Source organism: Diplotaxodon limnothrissa, linkage group LG17 (assembly GCF_057381915.1).
Source record: "Diplotaxodon limnothrissa isolate DT_005_m linkage group LG17, D_limnothrissa_male_GT1.1, whole genome shotgun sequence".
Taxonomy (NCBI): domain Eukaryota; kingdom Metazoa; phylum Chordata; class Actinopteri; order Cichliformes; family Cichlidae; genus Diplotaxodon; species Diplotaxodon limnothrissa.
In genome coordinates, this window is record NC_140612.1 from 27,210,405 (window position 1) to 27,232,608 (window position 22,204).

At 42.3% G+C, this 22,204-nt stretch overlaps 2 protein-coding genes across 2 annotated transcripts in view; one reads left to right on the plus strand and one right to left on the minus strand.

Moving 5' to 3' along the window:
- Positions 1-693: 693 nt before the first annotated feature.
- Positions 694-5,320, minus strand: ndufb2 (NADH:ubiquinone oxidoreductase subunit B2). The gene is made up of 4 exons (XM_085376087.1): positions 5,123-5,320; positions 4,805-4,949; positions 2,150-2,225; positions 694-788 (listed from the first exon to the last, which is right to left on the minus strand). The coding sequence occupies exons 1-3, from the start codon at positions 5,206-5,208 to the stop codon at positions 2,151-2,153; spliced, it is 306 nt and encodes a 101-aa protein (XP_085232213.1). The 5' UTR covers positions 5,209-5,320; the 3' UTR covers positions 694-788; position 2,150.
- A 4,338-nt stretch (positions 5,321-9,658) lies between these two features.
- kmt2e (lysine (K)-specific methyltransferase 2E) overlaps positions 9,659-22,204 on the plus strand; it is a 28,168-nt gene continuing 15,622 nt past the window's right edge. The window contains exons 1-2 of the mRNA XM_085375446.1: positions 9,659-10,003; positions 18,886-19,070. Coding sequence (XP_085231572.1) covers positions 19,000-19,070 — 71 coding nt within the window. The 5' untranslated portion in view covers positions 9,659-10,003; positions 18,886-18,999. The remainder of the gene's footprint in view (positions 10,004-18,885; positions 19,071-22,204) is intronic.

Consider the following 22,204-nt stretch of genomic DNA (forward strand, 5'->3'; position numbering starts at 1 on the left):
CAGGGAATGATGCCATGGACATAACCTTCGATTAACCACCAGCCACACATCATGGATGCAGACACTCATAACTTCTTATTTCAGTGTTTTTCAGTTTTTATAGCTCAAAAAAAAAAAAAGCAACAGGTCAGATTTAACAGTCATTGTATCTTTAGGCTACTTTTACCCATTTGGTGTTACTCCCACTCACTGCCTCCAAACACGTGTTCAGCTCATTGTTTAAGTGGAAAGACACCCTAGTTTAAGTTGACTCTGCACCCATGTAGCTTTAAGAGCACCCTCTGAACAGTGTGAGCCTTCCTCAGGTGAGTGATGAGATCCAAAACACAGAATTAACATTTAAAAAAAAAAAAAAACAGTGTTTCCTTTGTACCCCTCCTTTTTCTTTTACACTACACTTTAATCTTTGAAGTCTTTGCATGTTAACTCACAGAATAAAAACACGAACTGGCCCGCAGGCAGGGTTTGTAATAAGCTGTAGTATTTGTCCCCCTCACTCTCCTTGAAATGCAGCTCTCAGCTTTTTTTTTTTTTTTTTTAAATATGTGTTGGTTCTTGCAATGGTTTTTTCCAGATTTAAATGGCTTATGATTTGAAATATACAAACACTGGCTAACTGTGACACTGTTAATGCATTTCAGAAATTGCGTGTAAATAAATAAAAGTAATGAAATGACATGCTGGTCTTCCTGTTTTAATTTAAAGATAAGTTTATTAAGTCTATGTACAACAATGACTTTCAGAACAGCCCAAAGACTCGCCCGGCAAACCAAATCCTCTGTGGTGACCTGCAAAGAAGAAACGGGCACTTTATTAGGTACACCAAAGTGAAGCGGTACCTTTTCAAATAAACAATATTATTACTACATTATAAGTAGAATAATGGTTTACATGAATAAAACCATTTTGTCTATAAACAGCTTACGCCCTTCATGAAGTTGCCCTGCTTGAACATAATGTGCTGACGATGCCTGCAGGCACCATGTCACTACCGTTACTACCATCAGCACCCCTCACACTGACCATGATAACCTGTAAGATTAATTACATGTATTACACTACATTGGCCTGGTGCACCTGGGATAATTCTTTTAAGTGGCCAAACGTGTCACTTAAAGGTTAATATTTAAGTTTATATAGTGCTTGACAATCAAAAGACACAAAAATACACCGTATACACCTGTCCTTGTAACTAATTTTGTGAGTGTAACCTCAGTTGAACCAGGTGTGCAAAAGGTTTAAGGTAAACCTTTACAACACTGCCCTCTGCAGGGTTCAGACTGAAGTACAGCTGCTTCTGAGGTTACAGCATTTAAGTAATCATGTGAAACTGGAGGTTTTCACAGCTGCACTGTAGCCCTCAACTTCCGGGAGAAGTCTGGCTGCTCCACCCATGCAGCGCTCACCTAAAAAGCATTTCCAGAAAGAAGTGTGGAAAATATCCCCAAGTTACCCAGAGCGCTTCACAAATCTGACTGCTTCTCTTATCATGAAAAAAATTACTGTGCACCACTCTCACTTTTACAGACTTAGTTAAAACTTTACAGCTAAATACATAAATGTTTAACTATATCAGATAAGAGATGCCACCACCTTTCAAACATCCTCAAAGTGCTAAGTGCCTGCATGTGTAGGCAGATGTTACATGACAAAAACAGAATCCTTCGATTAGAAGAGTCAACCTTTCAGACAAGTCTGCAAATCCTCAAAAAAAAAAAAAAGACAAAAAGAAAAGAAAAAGGAAATGCCCTCTCACCTTAGGCACTGAACTGAAGCCATGCAGGGAGCTGAATGTGTGCAAAGCGAGGTTAGCGGACCAATAAAGCTAAAAGTGATCTCTTTTCAATCTTTTGGTGAATCTGGAGAAGCCCGTGGATCAACTAAAACGTACTTTTTACTTCATAGATTTCAAATAAAGTAGAAGGACATTATATTTCAGAAAGGCTTGTTTAAAAACAAACAAACAAAAACACAACTTGCCAAAACCTCTACTTTTAGTTTAAAGGGCTGAAACTATTATAGCAGATTCCAGTCATCTGTTGTGACTTTTACACCGTGAGCTGGTCATCTACTTTACATTTGGACAGCATGTTGTGAAAGTTAACTCTGCTGTCCTGTTGGGCATTTGCCTGGAAACTGGATAAATCACCTCATTCCTCGTCATCTGGAGGGATACCAAGCTCCTCATCTGTCCATTCAGAAGCATCCGGCCAAGGGAAGTGACCCTGCAGAGGAGGGATGAATCTTAATCAATTAACTCAATCAATTTATATCAATAAAATCCTGTTCCTGGCAAGTCTGTGCACAGCAAACTCTTTATTAGGAATGCCATACTGACACAGCTGTGGTTCGACATAATTCTACCACATAACTACTGCAGATTATCAGCTGTACTTTCATGCTCCTGTACTACCTCATCCAAACTCTCCTCAACTGGATTCTCCTGGACTTTCACTGGTTAGAAGTGGGATGGAAAGAGTAACTGGAGTTAAAGTTTAGCGTGCCTCCTCCACACCATTACATCATCTCCCTACGGGGATGGACTACAAAGCGAGATTAATAGCTTAAAGAGCTACGTTGAGCTTAATGTCTGAGTTTTCGGTGTCATGAAGGTGCTTCTCCTTTTTTTTTTTTTTTTTTTTTTTTGTTTGGTGCCAATCTCCTGCCTTTCACACTACAAGTATTGCAATTAACAGAACACAGATTAGGAAACTGATCTGTAGGCTGTTTATCAAAGGAAATATTCAGTGTTCTTCAAATAATAAAACTTTGAGCATCTTAAAGTATCTATAAGGCTGACGCCTGCCATCCTAAAAGGACCAGTATACCCTCCTCATGGTTCACTTCAAACACCACCACTCCAACGTCACACATTCAGCGTTCTCTTGAATGATAGGTGTTGCCACTCAGACAATACTGCCACTAAAATATTGACAAAATGCCAGTTTTCTGCATAACTCCATCAAACTCTCTCTAAACCTTCATCTTGTGGCACGATGCTTGGGATTACTGTAATGACCCCAATATCACTGAAAAGCACAGAACCACTGCTTTCAGAAACCATAGCGCAAACCGTTCATAAATGTTGCAAAAACCTGTCTGCAGTGATGGGTTAGGGGTAAAAGGGTTCACTAGAATGGTTTTTATATTTAGTTTAGGTTTATTTAACTATAAAATCTTCCTGCGGTGAGCATAAAAACAGCCTATGGGGAAATTCATTTCAGCCGCTCATACTAGTGATTTTCTCATTACCCAGATCACATGACTTTACATGATAGTGAGCCCCTGATGAGAGTCAGCACCTCCGAGTGTGGCTATGGCTCTCTCCTGGGAAACTGAGGGTTGGGCTGCTCCCTCTCGGTTGAGGGAGGGAAGTTGCTCCAAGCTGTGAGGGATTCAAGTATCTTGGGATCTTACTCATAAGTGATGGGAGGGTGCAGCATCAGCAGTAATCTATGTGCTGCACCAGACCTTCACAGTGGAGTGAGCCGAGCATCAAAGCAAAGCTGTCGATGTACTGGTGCACCTATATTCGCACCCTCATGGTCAGGAGATCTGCGAGTACTACAAGGTTTAAACGGATCAAGTTTCATACCTTGAATATGCACAAATTTCTTCCTTGTGCTCAGAGAAAGAAAGCCTTCAGACACTCCTGATGCGCCTTGAGGCAGCTGCTGTTCAGAACTGTTGGTCTACATAGATAACTAGACTGAAATGAACTTTGAGCTCTAGCCGTGGGTTCTTAAGTCCATAAGATCTTCAAACGTTGGTGATGCCATTTTCCAGAATTAATTTGTCAGTAGGTGGTGTTTTCACTCCTGTTTATGTCTTCTCTCTAACGTAACCTACTCTGAAGCAGGTTATCATTAATGTGATAACAAAAACCTGTATCTGCATCACCTCTATGCACACTAGACTGTGGTGTCTAAGGAAACACTGTGGATGGGGCAGTTTGATTGAGGTGAAAAAAGTGACGTCAAACTAGGATGAATGAATTTTGAGTTTTGAATGTTTGAATGCTACTGTTGTAACTGTCTTAACTAAAATTCAACTTTGATTGCTTTTTATTGTTAGTGACTGATAAGAAGTTCAAGAACCAGTGGGCTAATTTAATTACTGCATGAATAGGTAGGCATACAGTGTTGTGAAAATGTATTTGCCCCCTTCCGAATTTTTTGCATATTTGCCAAACTAAGATGTTTCCGTTTAAATAAAATTTTATTACACAAAAATAACCAGAGTACATACAAGTTGTAGTTTTAAAATTATTTCATTCCTTAAGCGAGAGAAAAACTTCATCCAGTAATGCCCATCTAAACCTAATGATTGCGGCACCCTTGAGCTTTTTAAATCACTGTGAAAGCCCTTCAGAGGTGGACCTGCAGGTGTGTCTTGGATAATTATCTTGCTGCATAACCCAAGTATTCTTGGGCTTCAGGGCATGAAATGATGACAGGGCATTCTCCTTCAGGATTTTATGGTAGAGGTCAGTTTTATGCCACACGTAACAAGGCTCAAAATTTCTCAAACTTTAGCTTTTCGCGCTTCAGTTCAAATAAATTTTTTCCCCAAAAAAACCTTGGGGATGATCAAGATGCGTTTCTTTTCTATAAATGGCTTTATAACCCTTTCCATCAGTTTGTTTCTCAGCTGTTCTTGTGTTACTTTAAAGCTTTTTGCTAGGAGTAACAATTGCTTTTTAACAGTACTGTGATTCTGCCTGATTTGACCTGGTTTTGCAGTGTTATTCTGGACTACAGCCATCCTTCATTTTCACATTACTGTTTACACTGTATCTACTCACCAGAACCGCATCAGGGTCATGCCAGCAGTGCCAAAGGATCCAGAACCACATGACACCACTGATAAGCTCCGACTCAAACTTCTGCTTCTTCGTCAGCTGCGGGTATTGTCTGTACTGTGGCTCAATGTGCGGTCCGCCACTCGCCCTGACAAACAGATAGTGTTTAAAAAAAAAAAGGCACACATTAACTCAAGTTAAATAATGCAGAAAGCAACCTAACTACTTTGCCGTGTTTCAGACTTCGCTTGTTTGAATATATCGACGTGCTAGCTACTAACCGCTGAAGCTAACAGAGTAGCTAGCGTGCTAAAGGCTTACTTTCTGCTTGTTATTCTCGCGGGTTCGCGTCGTAGCAGTCGCGCTCCGGTCCGAAGGACTCCCAATGCCCTCCCAAATGAAGACATGGCTGCTTTTGTCTCAAAAATCCAGCCTTTCTTAGACTCTGTAAAGATCTAGATTAGGTGCTACTCCGCTGGCTGAGAAGTCACCTTCTCCTCTTGTCAACAAGCAACCTCCAAACAACGCCAGGTCTGATTGGACAGAAAGTTAGGGGTGTTATATTTCAGAGCGCCCCCTTTTGTTGACAAGGCAAAATGAAATTTTACCCTGCTGGGCTGTGACATCCTCAGATTTTATTTGCGTTGTAGTAGTATGTAAAGCTTTACATTTTAATCTAATTACAATGTATTTTTTAGCGTTTGAATGACAGTGAAGAGGCACTAGACGTAGTGAAGGTGGACGAATTTAAATACCTGTGCACAAGAGAGGTGAAAAAGAGGGCACAGGCAGGGTGAAGAGAGTGCAGGCAAGTGTCAGTGGTGATTTGTGACAAAAGGATAGCAGCAACAGTATAAAGGGAACGTTTACAAGATAGTAGCCTGATATGGTGTATGGTTTGGGAACAGTGGTACTAACAAAAAGACAGGAGGTGGAGCTGGAGGTGGCAGAGCTGAAAACGTGAACATTTTGTTGGGAGGATTAGAAATGAGTACTTCAGAGGGAAGCTGAGGATCACAAGACTGAGATGGTTTGGACATGATTAATAATAAGAAAAACTGATATTGTATTTAGCCCAGTTTACTCTCTAGATTGTATTTGCCTAACAGCAGTGACACTAATTCCATTGTTAGCACCCAATTAGAAAATAATGCCTGGTACTGAATAAACCCCATTTAATTTAGGTCATGAGTACACTGGTCTATTAGGGCCATTTTAGATTTAATTTAATAGTTAAATAAATCAATGACCCATATAATTTATGAGGCTGAAATGATACATTTAGGAGAAAATCATAACACTAAAAAGTGCAAGAATTATTCTGAAATTTTCTCAGATTTATATCACAATAACACATAAGAACCATAAGTTTTTTTGTTTTGTTTATTGTCAGATAATGAGAAACAAAAAACAAAGAACTGGTCTCACTTTATATGGTTTGAGCCACCTCGGCACACTGCAGCTAACTCGAGTAAATGAGTAATGATACGATAATCACATACCAATCATTATCTTTCAGTTTGATATTCAATTACTTTTAGTTACTTTAGTACAAATTCACAACAACAGTCACCTCAAAATGCTTTATATTGTTGGGTAGAGACCCTACAATATTAAAAAAAGCCCCAGCAATCCAATGATGAATATGTGCAAGCACTTGGCGACAGTAGGAAAAAAACCCTCCTTTTTACCAAGAAGAAAAACCTGTTAGAACCAGGCTCAGGGAAGGCCATCCATCTGCCATGCTTGTACACTGTTGTATAATCAGGGTTAAAGATTCACTCTCCACCTCCGTGAACTTCCATTTCGAGTTAATTAACCAAAAAAAAAGATGCAATAAACACTCAACAAAGACTAATGTAATCATTGGCCTCACCACAACTCTTTTGTCAGTTTCTCTGAACATTGCAACAATAACGCTGTTGTTATTCTTTCTTTTCTTTTTTTGGTTAATCTGATATGGTCACAGGCTTACAGAAAATGCCTTTGAATAGATGAGGTTTCATCTTTTCGAAATCCAGATGCTTCTTATTATATTGTGGATCAGGGATTAAATTATAAGTACTTCCTTTTTTAAAATCCAACTTGTAGGGATAATATCCCACAGGCTCTGATGTGAAGTGAAGCAATGAGGATTTTTTTCACAATATGATTTTGCAGTCTTAGACAATGGAATTTATTTATATTATTTACCTTTGTCTTTATGTAAATATATGACTTAGCTAAAAAAAAATGTAACTAATACATGACAGTGATGCAAAAGGTAGGCTACTCATATTATCATTGTGTCAAACTACTGTTCTACATTAAAACTGAAATACATAAGACTATACCCAAAAACCCAATTTCCACTTTATAGAAAGCTAGATGAAGTCCCCTGGCTGTGCCACTAGATGGGGTCAAAAGCTAAACAGATGTAGTCCGGGTGGTGTCGCTGAATGTTTTTATGTTACAAATTAAACGTATCCACTTTTGTTAAAGTTGAAGTGTTTGTTGGCGTGCAAACAGAGGCAAATGAAGTGCTTGTGTAACTAAACATCACTAGCACTGACAATGATGGACTGACTTCAAACTGAGGTTCACACGTTATATTTCCGTGGCGAGAAAAAAAAATCTACTTTTTGTCCATTAGTCACAAACAATGTATATGTGCACCCCTTGGTTTGCTGACCTGTAAATTAAACCATAACTTGAACTTTGCAGGATACGAAAACAGGAAATAATATCACACTGGCGAGAACGCGCACGGCGCCGCCGCCCAGAAGTGCTCGAACTGAGCCCAAACAGAAAAAAAAAAGTCATCGACGCCATCTTGTTCTCAAACGACAACGATAACAGACTTCATTTCAGGGAAGGAAGCTGCCGTTTATCGCTTGTTGTTGGTAGTCCTTTTCCACGCAATGTACACAGAAATGTCATCGCTTTTAAGTGTTAATTTGGGTGTTTCTTTACACCACACACACTTAAAACTTAATTTGACATTGTTACCTAATGGCGCCTGATAGTAGCTGCTCTCCGGTTGCGCCCCTCTCCCCTCGCAGCTCAGAGCCCGCCCACAAATACTAACTGCATGATGTCATCAGAAACCAACCATTTCTCAAAAATGACCATTTTCATCAGTTGCTTATGGACCACTGCTAATCCCCCACCAACTGTGCGCCACCGTCCTAACATAGGAGAGATTGGATCGTCTTCGGACCGACAACACGATGCTGGTGGGCACTACGGCATAAATGGCATCCGCTCCAAGAAAAAAATTAAAAAGAAAACAGACAGGGGCAGATTTATCGCTGTAACCTCCACTCTAGCCGTTTACGAACATTTCCGTTTGAAGCGGGTGACGATTGCTAGAATTTTCTGCCTCCGTCCTCCCCCCGAGTTTTTATCAAACGAACCCTGTCTGCCCGTGCACCAGCCGTTGCAGCGGTCCTGCGAGAGGGCGCATGCGCGAATGGATGCGGTTTTAGGGTGGGGGAGGGTGGATAAATGGAAACGATGAGAACATCCTCTGTGAACATATGATGTCAAAGGGATTTCTACAGACATGTTTCTGGACAGGGGGCCGTAACAGATTCACCACAATCATAATAAAATTTGTGGGGAAACTGCTAGAATCTCCAAGTGGACTGATGACTTTTACAGCTTACACCCAATAATAAACGGGCCGTTAACTGCAGAGTCTCCTTGATAATAATTACCGGCCATAAAACGGATATCCACTACTAAATACTAAATGAAAATGAAGAGCAACTCAGATTTTTGCAAGTCTGTAAATGGGACTGAAGTGAGTTGATGTGTCCTCCAAGCCGTTAAGTCTGTATTTACTTACTGATTTCTTCCAAGTTTATTTACTATAAGGCCCTCAAAGTGTTCTCCTGCTCGCCAGGTGTTAGTTATCCATGATTAAAATCTCAGTGCGCTATGTTTCACAGGGTATTTATTCCTAATATCAGTTTAATATAGAAAATGTCTTGTGTAAGGGGTTACATAACAGCTTAGTTGCCTCCTACTGAGTTGGGGTAGCGGATTTGGGTGCTTCTTTGCAGCCAGTGCCAGTGGGTAAAATAAAGGATTTTGCAAATGCAGGCTATTTATATGTATGTTGTTTTGCTCGTGATAATAAAAACGTGGATTGACCTACTCAGACGGGACTGCTCAGCTGTTGCTTTTTTATTTATAGTTTATAGTTTTTTGTAAATTAATAATAAAATTGTGGATTGATCTACTCAGACTGCTCAAGTGTTACTTTTCGTGTATTATAAACAAATATAAGAGCAAATAAAAAGCAAATTACTAGGTTACAGCTACTGTAGCATTTGCACTTGATGTAAACTTCCTATGTGGGGTCGTGTTGAGGTAAAATCCCCATTAAGAGACTGCAGGCTATCGCTTCTTCTTATCCTGAGAGGAAGAGGAGGAAACAGGAGGGGGAAAGAGCAATTAGTTTAAACAAAACCTCCAGATAACAGCATTCCCACAGCTGACTTCACTTTCAAAACATGATCTTGGAGATAGCACTGGCGTTATAAACAAGCTGTTTAAAAAAGAAAAGAAAAAAGGTTCACGCGCTATCTTTCAGAATCTGTACATTTAATTTACATTTTAAAATGATTCCAGACATACTGTCCGTTTTAATTTTACGGGCATCGTCTAAATCGCGCAAGATAAATTTACTCCGTAGCGTTACCGACACAAACGGCAGCCCTCTTGAGGAATTGTCGAGGTGGACGCGCGCCGAGCACGGTCACGGCGCCCCTGTGAAATGGGGACTGTAAGCCCCGCAGTGTGTGGAGGCGGAGCTCGGGTTTAGCGATGGAGAGGGAGTGAGGAACGGAGAAGAGGCGGAGTCAAGGCAGTCCTGGTAGGGCCGCCATTTTTGCAAAGGGAAAAGAGACTGGTTTTGAGGGGATCTAATTTCTAAAAGTCTCCGTTGACTAGGGTAGTTTTAGCAGTTTCGAATTGATTTTCTAGCTACATTTGGGGTCCCCGAGTTTAAACAAGAGGCAAGGGAACCCCCCTCTCAGAAGAGGAGTCTTTAGAGGACACGTTTAAATACAAACATTTTAAACCTTGGCCAGAGATCCGCAGTGTGTGTGTGTACAGAAGTATTGTTTTGGTTGTGGAAACTGTGTGGAAAGCGACGGGGGTCTTACCCAGGTCCCCTTATTCGCTACTCGGATCATCCAGAGTGGACATAAAACGGTGAGTAAACTGCATTAAGTATTAGTTAAATCCGACTTGGAAAGAGGGTATTGTTGGCTTTTAGTTAGCTGGCCAGGCACATCATGCTGATGCTGGCTAACCGTAAGCCAGTAACCAGCTGAGTTTAGCTTCCAAAGCGGACTGCTCGACACCATTAGGTCGTAAAGTGGCAAGTGGTTTTCGTTCATATTTACCATATTCATAATTTCTTTTCAAAAACCTGATAAGTAAATGACGCAAGTGGCTGTGTGAGTATCAAATTCGCAACCCAACAGTACTTGCTAGCTAGCGCATGCTACTAGCTCAAATTAGCCTGACATTGACTATTCGCTGATAGTGAGGCAATACACGAGACGTCATACAAAGTTATCAGGTAAATATTATTTACAAGTGATCACCTTGTTTTTAAAAAATAAAAATATGCCTTAACACCAGAAACATTGAGACAAGTGTACCTCACAGCCCTTCGTCCAGTCAACAACATTCAAGGCTGCCAACCGTGAGCTGCCTTTAAAATCTTTAAAAGCAACGGTTTTACAGCCGTTTTTTGCACGTTGACTCGGGATAATTGGAGCCAGATAGGGAGTCTCTTGTCTAGTTTGACACAGTGACACTGCAGGCCATATTGCGCACACTTTCGTGCCTTTTTGTGTGTGTAAATAATACTCTTCGAATACAACCGCTTTATTCATAATCAGCCAAACTACTGCACGTACTGTCTATCAGCAGATGCGATAGCTCACTGAAAACGATATTATTTCATGAGTGTTTTTTTAAAAGCTTGAATCCGTCGCAGTAGCGTCATCTCTCATCTCTCTTTAGCCATAGAACGGAAACATTATTTCCGTTCATGCGTTGAAAAAAGCCCCGAAAGAAAATAAAGCATTTTACATGCAGCTACACCGATTTTTATGAAGTTGTTCTTACGCAGTAATCTCGCAGGCTTTATAAAGAAGTTGAGAGCACGTCCGGTGTCAAACGGAGAGAAACTGGCGACTCTTCTTTTGTTACACTCTGACTTAAAAGTGCATTTCGCGATGATCACTTAATTTAGATTCAGGGTGTATTGGGTTCAAATGCTGCAAAGCGTGGGGGAGGGGATGTTCCTTTTGGGCATCTCGCCCCATCTACTCCAGCTGTACTAGCGATTCAAGCTACGCAGAATTAAACAAATGAAGGAAATTTGTCGCTTTCCCCTCACCTGGTATAACCGTGTGAATGCGCAATCAGCTTTGGTGGTGGTGTTTTTGTGTCTTAACGCGGATGTTGTCGCTCTTTCCTGTCTGACAAGCAGCGTATTAATTCGTGTCGGCTAGTTCGCTGTGCTAACTATACGCTGTTTGTCGTCGTTACATTCCGAGGCTATTTTTGGCCTCTATTCACGGCACAGATTTGAAGAGATTCCCCATATTTTCTGCTAACATTCAAATTAAAAAAGGCCTTGTAGCCTTCTAACATTACACTTTTAGAGGCCAGTGCTAGCCGATTAGCTCGCTGGCCTCGCTTTCGACGAATTCACACAAACCCCTACTTGTAACAACACAAAAACTGTACCGACAGAGTGATACTCAAGGTAGAGTGTGTGAAAGGCGATTGAATGCATTCTTGGGGGGGTTTCTTCCCATGGCGAGGCTCCCTTGGCTACACGGTTGTCTCGCCGTCCAGAGAAAAAGCGCTATGAAAATGGCGACAGCGCCAGGGTGTTGTGGTAACATAATAGCAACGTTGTACCCTCCACACCCCTATCGACGGGGACTGACTGCAGCGCCGACGTACTCACTGAGGAGCAACTACACAACACATGCTGTTTATTTATTTTGTATTTAAGTTGGGCTTATAATAGCGTGAAAGAATCCGGATCATACATCGGCATCATTGCGCCTTTTGCCTTGCTGTGGTAATAATTGCTGGTGCTGTTTCCTGTTCCCAAAACGAATTACATAGCACCCCTGTAACGTGCGTCACTTCTTGGGCGATTTTCTTGAGTTTTAATGCTGGGGCACTATTGATGTTACCACAGAAAATCCGACACTTTTGTTTGACATAGAAGGAGCATGTTGGTGTACTTTTCAAGTTTCAAAACGGTGCAAAAACGCAACGACATCAAAGGACATTAGATAGAAGACTTGCTCTTTTTGCCGCATCTCACCTGAGAACCCTAAACAATATTATGCAGTTTCTCCATCACCATAGTGGGTTTCATTTCCTCTTCATTCGCTTTAGTGTAACAGAAGTGCACCCAGTGTTCTAAGGGTCTGAATATGTTAGCTGTGATGGATAGAATTGTAAATTTAAATACATATGCGTGAATTTTCCCAGCTCAAACTGTTTAGGGGAAATTGTTCTGCATGTAGTTAAGCCTCAGAGAATGTTGCTTTGTATTTTCCTGTCATTGAGCGTGAGTAAATTAAGCCCTACATGTTTTGTTTTTTTCTTCTTCTAATAGTCTTAGTGATTCTCCTCTGGTAAGTGCAAGATGAGAGTCACAAGAGATAGCTGTGCTTTTGCACTTTATGTTCAGATGAAATCAGTTTTATTAGATGCTGTAAAATGCTGGGTATGTCTCAGTGTGGGAGGGATATTTATGTTTTCTCACATAATACAATACCATACAGTTGCACAACATTTAATGCCAAGTATTTGGTAGTAAGAAAAACATTGCCTGGATCGTGTCACATAGCAGTCTTGCAGACTGCCTCAGTACTCTCCCGTGTTTTAATTTATGTTTTAAATTAACTGTAATACTAATATGTTTTGTGTATGCTTTGTTTTTTTTCATGTCAGACAACATAATTTTGCGCATTAGTTTTCTGGCGATTTCAAAATTAAAATGTGGAGGGAAACGAGTCAAAGCCAGTTTCCGGGATACTTTTTTGAGCTCATGGCACAGCTGTCCTTTCCTCTACTTTACCCTGTGGGAAAAACTCTGGCACTTTGTTCAGCTCAAATGCCTCTTCGAGACTCTTGCCAAGAAGCTTTGTTTGTCTTTTACCCTGATCATTTTGTTACGATGTGTAAAGTAGAACATCTTCCATGTCAGAGAAAGCATCAGGTCTTTCTTAATAAACTATCAACCCACTTTAAACCAGGGCGACAGTGACTTAAACTGAACAAATAAAGGACCATTCATATACTAAAGTATGAATCAAAACATAGTTAAAGGTTATAGTGAAAGTATTTACATGACAACATAAAAAACCCACCTAACTCAGCCTTTAAATGAGCCTACGCCAATTTTCTGTTATACCCCACTGCATAGGTCAGTGATGAAATGAGTTCAGTAGCAGTACATACCCACAGTTGTCATTCCTCAGAATAACGTTGCCTCTTATTGGATTTTTCGGCTGTGCATTGTTTTCCTTTTAGGGTCTTGCGGGTTGGATCAAAACGGCCATGTTGTATTTTGCCTGTGTGTGCACTTTTTATTGTTTTAAACCTTAATACAGACTTAAGTGTAAGGCCAGGAGGAATAATGCATGACCCAACCCCTCCAAACCTCTGGGAGTATACTATCTGATGCTGTAATGAACCCAGTTTGTCTCAAAATAAGATTAAGTGTTAAAAGATCTTCTCTGTGGAGGTGTTTTTACTACTAGATGAATTAGAAGGCACTATCATGGCTAATTAGTCTTTGCTACTTAATACACAAAATCCCAAGCCGCCTTGCTCGTTCTTGTAAAGGAGCAGAGGCCTCTATTCAAACACTCATCCTCGTCTTTTTTTTTTTCTTTTTTTGTGGTGTTCCCCTCTGTCCACAGAATATCAGACCAGCCAGTGTTAAATTCCCGATTGGCTCTGTGTGTGCCTGGTGGCCTTGTGCAGGAAAGTGTGTGTTTGTTTACTGTGTTAACAGAGATGGTGAGGTGAGGTGCCACTCTCCCTCTGCCATAGGGACAGAGTGCTCTGGCCGGGCAGCTTGGAGACATGGCAGTCTCAGGTGACGCACCTTTCCTCTCACCCTGACCCCCCAAGGCAGACTTGTGCCATCAAAAAGCCACACACTAAGTGGAAACCAGTTTAATTTTTCTCAGCATACTATGCAATAGAGAGAGAGAGAGAGAGATGGAGACAATAAAGAAACCAGACAAGTGTGCAGGATGTCTGTTGGTATATTGATGTATTGACAAGCCAGAAAGAAGAGCCCCTGTTGTTTTTGTGCCCTTCTTTTATCTCCAGACATTAATTCTCTGAAACAGTAGCACCTCTGTGTAGTAACTGTCTGTTCGCCATGTGGAGCTAAGCTGTGTAGATGCTGCCTGGTCTCCAGAGATCTCACATGTGTAGTGCCCAAACACCAGAGACAAAGCTGCCTGGCTCAGGAGCCCAGCAGAGTCACATGGTATCCCAGCTGGGAGGAGAAGCCAGAGCTCAGGTGACCTGTTTTTGTGCCGCTAGCTCAGGCATAACAGATCCCTCTTTAAACTAGCAAGCTGCCTCCCTGACAGGTGGCTTTAGGGCTAGAGCTACTGAGGCCACAGCCCCACTACACCTCCCCAACCTTCTCCTGTTGCTATGCCTGGGTTACAATAGCATTCATGGGTTGTGGAATAAAGAGGGGCCGTGTCATCGACGTTGGTGATGTAACAACACTGCGGTCCAAGCGTGAAATTGATCATCAAACACTGTTATAATGGGTCCTGAGTGGCTCTTGCTGTTCTTTTGCCCTGTAGATGTTGAGTAGCCGCTCCCCATTTTCTCTGCACACACACACAGCTCACATTTTAGTTAGCTATGAAGTGCATTCTCCAAATGCTGTAATTAGGAAGCAGCTGCATATGTGCTTGCATTTCAGTCTCTAATCATGATAGCTCTCCCAAGTCCAAGGGACAAAATGAATCCTATTGGCCCTCGCACTGTTAAAGAAACCCGGTGTAAATTAATAGAAAATAATCATGAAAGCACAACCTATTTGTTTGTCTTCATGAACACAATTTTTTCTTTTTTTTTTCCTGTTGTCATTTAGCGTGACTTTCAAACTAATGTATTTTTACAGGAAGTATATTGAACTAGTGTATTTTTGCTCAGATGACTAATTTTTAGTGTTTAAATCTAGCAGAGGTTTTTGTAATGATGGTAATGTGTAACTTTGGTTTTCAATGTGAGCACTGAAAGTTTTAAACACCGTCACCACCAACCCTTCTGGCTTCCAAATGCTGACTTTTTTTCACCCTTGAAAAGTAGAAAAAATTATTTTCTACTTTATGAGCAGATATGAGAATGGTCGATTTCATAAACCTACTAGTACATCAGTTTTACTTTTCAGATGTTTAAAGAGACTTGTCATTGACCATACATAGCCATACATTACTCTGACTCTGGAAGCAGCAGTGAGAGGGAGATGGAGAGATTGTGCCCCCAGGGATCTCCTGTACAGGACATTACTCAGACTACAGGAGGGCTGTCCCAGCTTTGCTGCCATACGGGCTCAAGCTCGCTGTCTGAACTTACACGCCGCTTGCTGCTACACTGCTCTCCCCTTTTAGTCAGTTATTTACTAGTTCTCATTTAGGGTACCTGAAAACAGCTGCATAAATACCTTCTCCTCATTGCCTGACATTTAAACGGACTGTTCCTAACAGTCTAATGAGCCTTTGGTTTTCATGCGTACCAATACATTTCCTATTGTTGTAGCAAAAAGTGCTTGTGTGAACGCTCACATCCATATCCCCTGCTGTATTGATGTATGACTTCACCTTCAGCGCTCGAGTGCAAAGGGAGTGTTGCTGGCAGCCATGCGCACACTGATTTATGAAGAAAAAGGCAGATCTCGTGTGTCTCCCGGTGGGTACGGGGGGGGGGGGGAGAATCCATTTGGGTCATGCTTCCTGTTACATGAGTGTATGTGTAGGGAGTTTGTTTTATCCGTTTTCCGAGCTGAGTCATTGCAGCCAGCTATGAGGATGGTGTGAAGTCACATCTGCTTGGCAGAGAGGGCCCTGGGATTTAGTTGGAATCCCTCATTTTCCTCTTGCTCCTCCCACTTCAGGAAAAACATGATCTGCTGCGAAAACGAGAATAACGATGCTGTTGCACATAGAGCAGTGGTGATAAACTGAGGAGAGAGAAAAGCTGCTCTCTGTGGTAGTATCATTTGAATACGATGGTGATGGTATGGGTTTTCCCTTGCCGACTTCAGTGCAGCTCTGTCTTAAAAGGGTAGCAATCATTCCCCCACCCCCCCCCCCCCCACCCCCCCCCCCCCACCCCACACACACACACACACACACACACACACACAATGACGTGACTGTGTCCCCTCGCTGAGGGAGGGAAGGAGGAGAAAGGAGAGACTGGGTTTACGCTCTGTGCTCCACTCCGCCACCCAGAGTCCACCCAGGTCGGGGCTGTGCAGCATCACTGTCAGACATACCCCAAGTACACCTCCCCCACCCCACGCCCTCTAAGCCTTTGGTAATTTTATTTTTCTTTTTTCGTTCGTTCGTTTGTTCGTTTTTTTTTTGTTTTGTTTTTTTTTTTTTTTTTTTTAAGCTCTCAGCGGGATGAGCAAATCTATTCAGTGAGCACATTTGGAGAACTGAGACACCAAGAAAATGTAAACCACTTCCACGCTGCGGTTTCTTCTACTATTACCCACTTTTTGCCATATTTCTTTTTCACGTTTGTCTGCTCGCCCTCCCCTGTGCACGTTCCTCGCTTTTCCCTCCCCACTCTCCATGTGTTTTCCATAACAGCAGAGGATTTAGCCAAAGGTGGCTTTAAATGGTCTCTCCTGGCACTCGTGTAATTGGGAGCTGTGTCTGCGACACTCCCCTTTCCCTCAGCTCTGCGTTACTGTCTCAGGTTTATTTAGGAAGTGCACAGAGGAGGGAGAGAAATCCGCTTGGGCGGGGTGACTGGGCTCAGGAAGGGGGGGGGGGTGTCTTTTCTCTCTCTTTGGCTGCATTTCTCCAGGGTGATGGACGGCCCTTCTAAAGGAAGTAGGAGGAGCAGGCAGAGGCAGTCACAGTGAAACGCCGATTTACTGAGGAATGTTGCTGTACTGCTGTACTGTACTTGTTTGTTTGGTTTTTTTTTTTTTTTTTTGTCCCGCTGTTCTTTGTCAGTCTTTAGTGTGTCTGGCTGCAGCACAGTGCACACATGTGTGCATGCTACTCTTAAAGCCTCCTTGTAGAGGTATTTTTGAAAGGACAAAGTGAGAGATTATCTGTTTATATGAGTGGAAGGGGGCTAAATGTCTGCATTCCTTAGTAGTGACAGCAAGATTCATTGCACCAAGTGGAGGCAAACATGGTGGAAGAGAGAACAAATGACTTGCTTTAGAGGGAAGCTATTTTACCCATGCTAAAACATACTGGGCCTCTCTGATAATACGGGGAGGGGGGATCTGTCATTTCTGTGTTTTTTGGCAAACTGCCCTATTCTTGTTGAAAGAAAGTGTTTTGGTTACGTCAGCGTCTATCATGAAATGCCCCTGCCTGTGATACAGTTGTCCTGTTTAACCCACAAAGAATCGGGAGAGGATTTAGAAGGTGATCCCAGACTTGGCCGACACGCACACTCACAGGGGTCTTCTTCCTTCTATTAATTAGGCCTGGAACTGACAGCTGTCATGTCTGTGAGGCTCTCACCAGTCCTCCTGGCTTAAACAGTGCCTTTGGGTGAATTGGTACCTGAAATTACTACCATCATCACGGCTGTGGAGTCTACTTTAAAAAGCTCCTGGTGTACATGTGCCTCAGTGTGAAAAATTTGAGGGTTTCCTTGATATATGCTGTGTTGTTTGAGGGGGGAGAGAGGCGGGGGCTTTTGGGAAATAAAAGCTTTCCTGGAAAGTCGTCCTGTATATGTGCAGACCTGCAGTGCTCCAGAAGGATTTAATGATCTTACCTCACAAACCCACACAGGCATGCAGAGACAGGTTTTCTTGAGAGAGTGTGTTTTTGCTTGCTAAATGTGTGAATACATGACATGTTCTGTAAACCTTCCCCCAAACGAAAACCTTAGCCATGATCCGAGCCTTTGTTTGGGCCCCAGAGTGCATAAGCAGGCTGAAGGTGTGACCTCCAGCCTATTTTGTCTCAGCATCTGTCCCTCCCACTAATCCCGCTTATCAACAGAGCTCTGTATCAGGGGCAGCCACACTGACACATATGCTCCCGTCTGGATTCAAGTTCCATACAAATGCATTTTAATATTCCCATGTATGCTATTTCCAGAAAAATTCTTAGTCCAGCCAGTCTCCTGCACTACATACACCTGCCTGACACCTAACAGTTAAATTATTGATTCTCAACTTGGGGAGCTTTTTCAATGTCCGTTAAAAGATTATAACCTAAACTTTTCTACTGTGTAGGTGTGTGGACATGCAAATACAGTACACTACAGTTTTTAGATTTATTTAAAACGGAGCACTTCTATTCAGTCAAAAGGGGGTGGGGGGAATGGCCTTTATGTTGCATTTTTCTCCCTCCTTTCATGGCGGTCGACTGCTATGTGTTCTCTTGCTCCCCTTTGTGGGAGCTTTCTTGCAGTGCAGCCCTTTCTTGCATGCATGGCGGAGAGTGTGCAGAGGTCGCTTTAGCGCAGTTCACTCAGCAGCAGCAGTTGGTGGCGGCTCAGGCTTCACCTTACAGAAACATTCCCCTCTCGCTTTTCATCAGCCACTAACCTGAGCTCGGTAACCCTGTCAGGGGGGAAATTCCTGGCAAACACTTCCCTGTGAAAAACGTTGCTCATCTGAAAGTGTGAATCATACATTTACATGTGTTGGAAATACCCCATTTTCACTATGAATTGTGATTTCAGGTTTGGTAGATCATGCAGTTTTCCTGTGTTTAAACTCACTTTCACTTTACTAATAAATTGTCTCTTTTTTTTTCTTTTTTTTTTCCTTCTTTTTTTTGTCCCCCTTCTATATTCAGGCCTTGTGGATGCACTTAGATGTCTGCAATGAGTGCTGTGGCTGGCATGCCTCAGTGTTTTGGACTCCCTTTCTCTGGACTCAGTAGGACAAGAACTGATCAGCAGAGAACGTCATGAGCATAGTCATCCCAGTAGGGGTGGACACTGCAGACACCTCATACCTGGACATGGCTGCTGGCTCAGAGTGAGTAACACCAGGCCTCTACTGTGCACATTTTTATGCCCCCTCACTTCCTCTTATTCACTGTTGTATACCATCTTTCGTTGTGTTGTATCACCAAAATGTCATTCTCAGTTTTGCTCTCCTTTCTTTCATCTTACACCCCTCCTCTGTGTCGTATATAGTTTTATTTGAGCACGTCTGTCGCCTTCTCCTTTTCAGGGGCCCCAACATGCCCTCTGTAATAACTGAAGCTGCTGTTTTAAAAAAATAAAATAAATTAAAAAAAAAAATTCTTTTTTCCAGACAGATCTCTTCTCGTATATTTACAAAGCTACTGTTAATGGGACAGGAATTTGCAGGAAGCAGGGCCCCTCTAGTGTGCGCTCTAATGGACTGTTCAGTGTTGTCATTGATTCCTGTAGATGTTCACATTGTTGAGCAGTTAACTACATCTACCATGTGAATCTGCACTGTATGTGTGCAGTCTGTTTATAAAGCTGACTGTGTGAAGTATACAGAGGCACCACGTATGATTTTTTTTTTTTTTTTCCTCCTCCTTTTCCCTGATCCTTGTCTAATGCTGTAAGCTTGACGTTTGCACATGTGTGCACTGCATTCAGTCAGTGAAGCAGAAATGGTGCATGGAGCCATGGCAACAAGCTTCCTATCGCCCCTCCTCTCGGTTTCCTTATAGTCTTGTCAAGGACACTGCCGCGGCGTTTTGTGGTCAAATAAATGAAGCAAGAGGTTTGCGTACGACTAAAGAATAACACACGTCATCTGCTTATGCAGGGGATCCTGTCTCTTTAAAAACAAGGGAGAGCCCTCCCCTCCCTGCTGCTACCACTGTCGCCTTCATCAGAGCTGTTACCCAGACAGCATGTGTTGCCATGGTTTTTACCCCTCACTCCCCTCCCTTCCTCTTTCCTCTCTGCACTGCGCAGGGCCTGTTGCCATGGACACTGCCCTGAGTGACAGGTGGTCCTTGCATAGATATGGTGTCTCTCCCCCAACACCAGCCAGCTACCCCCCACCCCCTGAGTGCTGCTGTCACCGGGGCTACGAGTAAGCCCCTCGCCTTCACTCTCTCCCTTGTTCTTTGTCCGTCAGTGCTCTGTGTCCGACTGCCTGCTGCAGATTTATTCAAAGGCTGATAACAAGCTTGAAAGGGGCTTCCACCTGCTGCTGTGCAGGTCCTGTCTGGACCAGAGGCACAGCATAGTTGGGCTCACACTGCTCTGTAGAGATGTCAGGAACATGTTTGACATAAAAGATGGATGCAGGCACTGTGCTGTTTCTGAAACCTCGAGCTGAGTATTTTTGCCAGACGTGATGAGAGGGGTGGCTCCAACTACGAAACCACACTCTTATTGGCCTAATGACTTGTGACCGACAGTTAATTAGCCAAAAAGTGTCGTCTGGATAATCATCCTTTCCTATTCACTTCAGTATGACCTGAAACTTGCAACTGAGCCCATAAACTGGTTAGGAAAGTGTTTACTGAGGGCACAGAGTGCTTACTGCAACTAGAAGTCTTTATGCACCCACAGGAATCGCCCCCTAATGGCTATTAAAGAATTTAAACCCTTTTGATTTATTTTAACCTACCTCAGGTCATAATTTATATCAAATCAAGTGAGCAGTAGCATTATTTTTGCCAAGGATTCTTAAATCTTTACCGCACAAATTCCTAAATTTAATCTGTGAGATAATTGGTGTAACCAAAATCAGAATTGCTCTAAATCATGCCTTGAAATGACCACCCAAATAAGTGCCCAGATGCGTTTCAAGATGGCTGCCAAGCGGCAAGACTTCTGGAAGGACTTTGGCTACGTTCCTTATTTTATATTCAGCCTCTGCTACTCGCCCGAGAAACGGCGTCACGTCTTTTCCACGTCCTCCCTCAAATCTGCAGCAGTGTCACCAGCTGTTGGCCAATGCAGTGTGTGCATGCATTTGTGTGTGTGTGTCCACGCTGACACACACAGAGCCCAGCGCACGCATACACGCTGCTGACAGAATACGTAGTGTTGCCATGGTAGCAAGCAGGAGCTCTTTAGGAGTGAAGGCGTTGCCGGTGGCGTTTCGGGGGCTGCTCTCTTTCCTCTCCCTGCTGTTGCGCTCTCTCATGTTCACTCTGCTTGTCCACTCTGCCTCTTTACAGTCTCGCACCAGATGTTCATCTTCTAAATGATATTGTCTCTCCATGCTTTTATTTATTTTACACTTGTGGCGTTCTTTTAGGCAAAACTAGAAAATGGCTAACTGCCACCTTTAAGTTAAACTTTGTTACAAAAATTCTCTCCTCATTCCACCCTCTTTCATCTGTTCTTGTGCGCAGGCAGGCAGTCACGGATTATTGGACTGTATATCTGCAGTCCTCCCACTACATATATGCACACAGTGCCTGTAATTCAGCGGCGTCAAACTTGTTTTTGTTTGCAGGCTACATAAAAGCTTATTGGTTTTTTTTTTTGTTTTTTTTGTTTTTTAAAAAGCTTTTCGTTTCTTTTAGTTTACAGAATTAGATTCATATATCTAATAACTTATCCAGTTAAACACCTGAATGGAAAAATCTGAGGTGACTTAAGATAAATGGCAAATCAGTTACAGAGAAGAACGTATAATGGAAAATTGAAAAACCAGGTACTTTTCTGGTACTCAATTGAACACACTTTTTCTGTTACCTTATCTATTACTTATTTTGACAGGTAATTTATCTATTACCGGTCTCTCTTCAACCTGTACGACATGCCGTGGGGGATGGTTTTGGTCAGGAAGAAGGTTTTCAAACCCTCTGTCCTGGATGAAATTAACAGTTCTAATTTTCATGGCATAACCCATTTTTAAGAAATAAAAACTGAAAAGTCCAAAAGGTATTCCCTACTTACTTTCAGTTTTGTTCAAGAGTAAATGTATGAATAATACAAACCCACCAATTATGCGCATACAGAAACAAACACACACACAAACATGCTTCCTTCCTTCCCACAGAACAGGCTCGCTCACTTGTTTGCCTCGTTTGTCATTATCTTGATATTTTTTTCCCCTCCCAGACTAATTTGTAACACCTGTGTCTCTCTTCAACCTGTTGAAAAAAAAAAAATAAAAATCCTTCTTTCCTCCTCTGAGTGATACACACCCACATCTCTTTA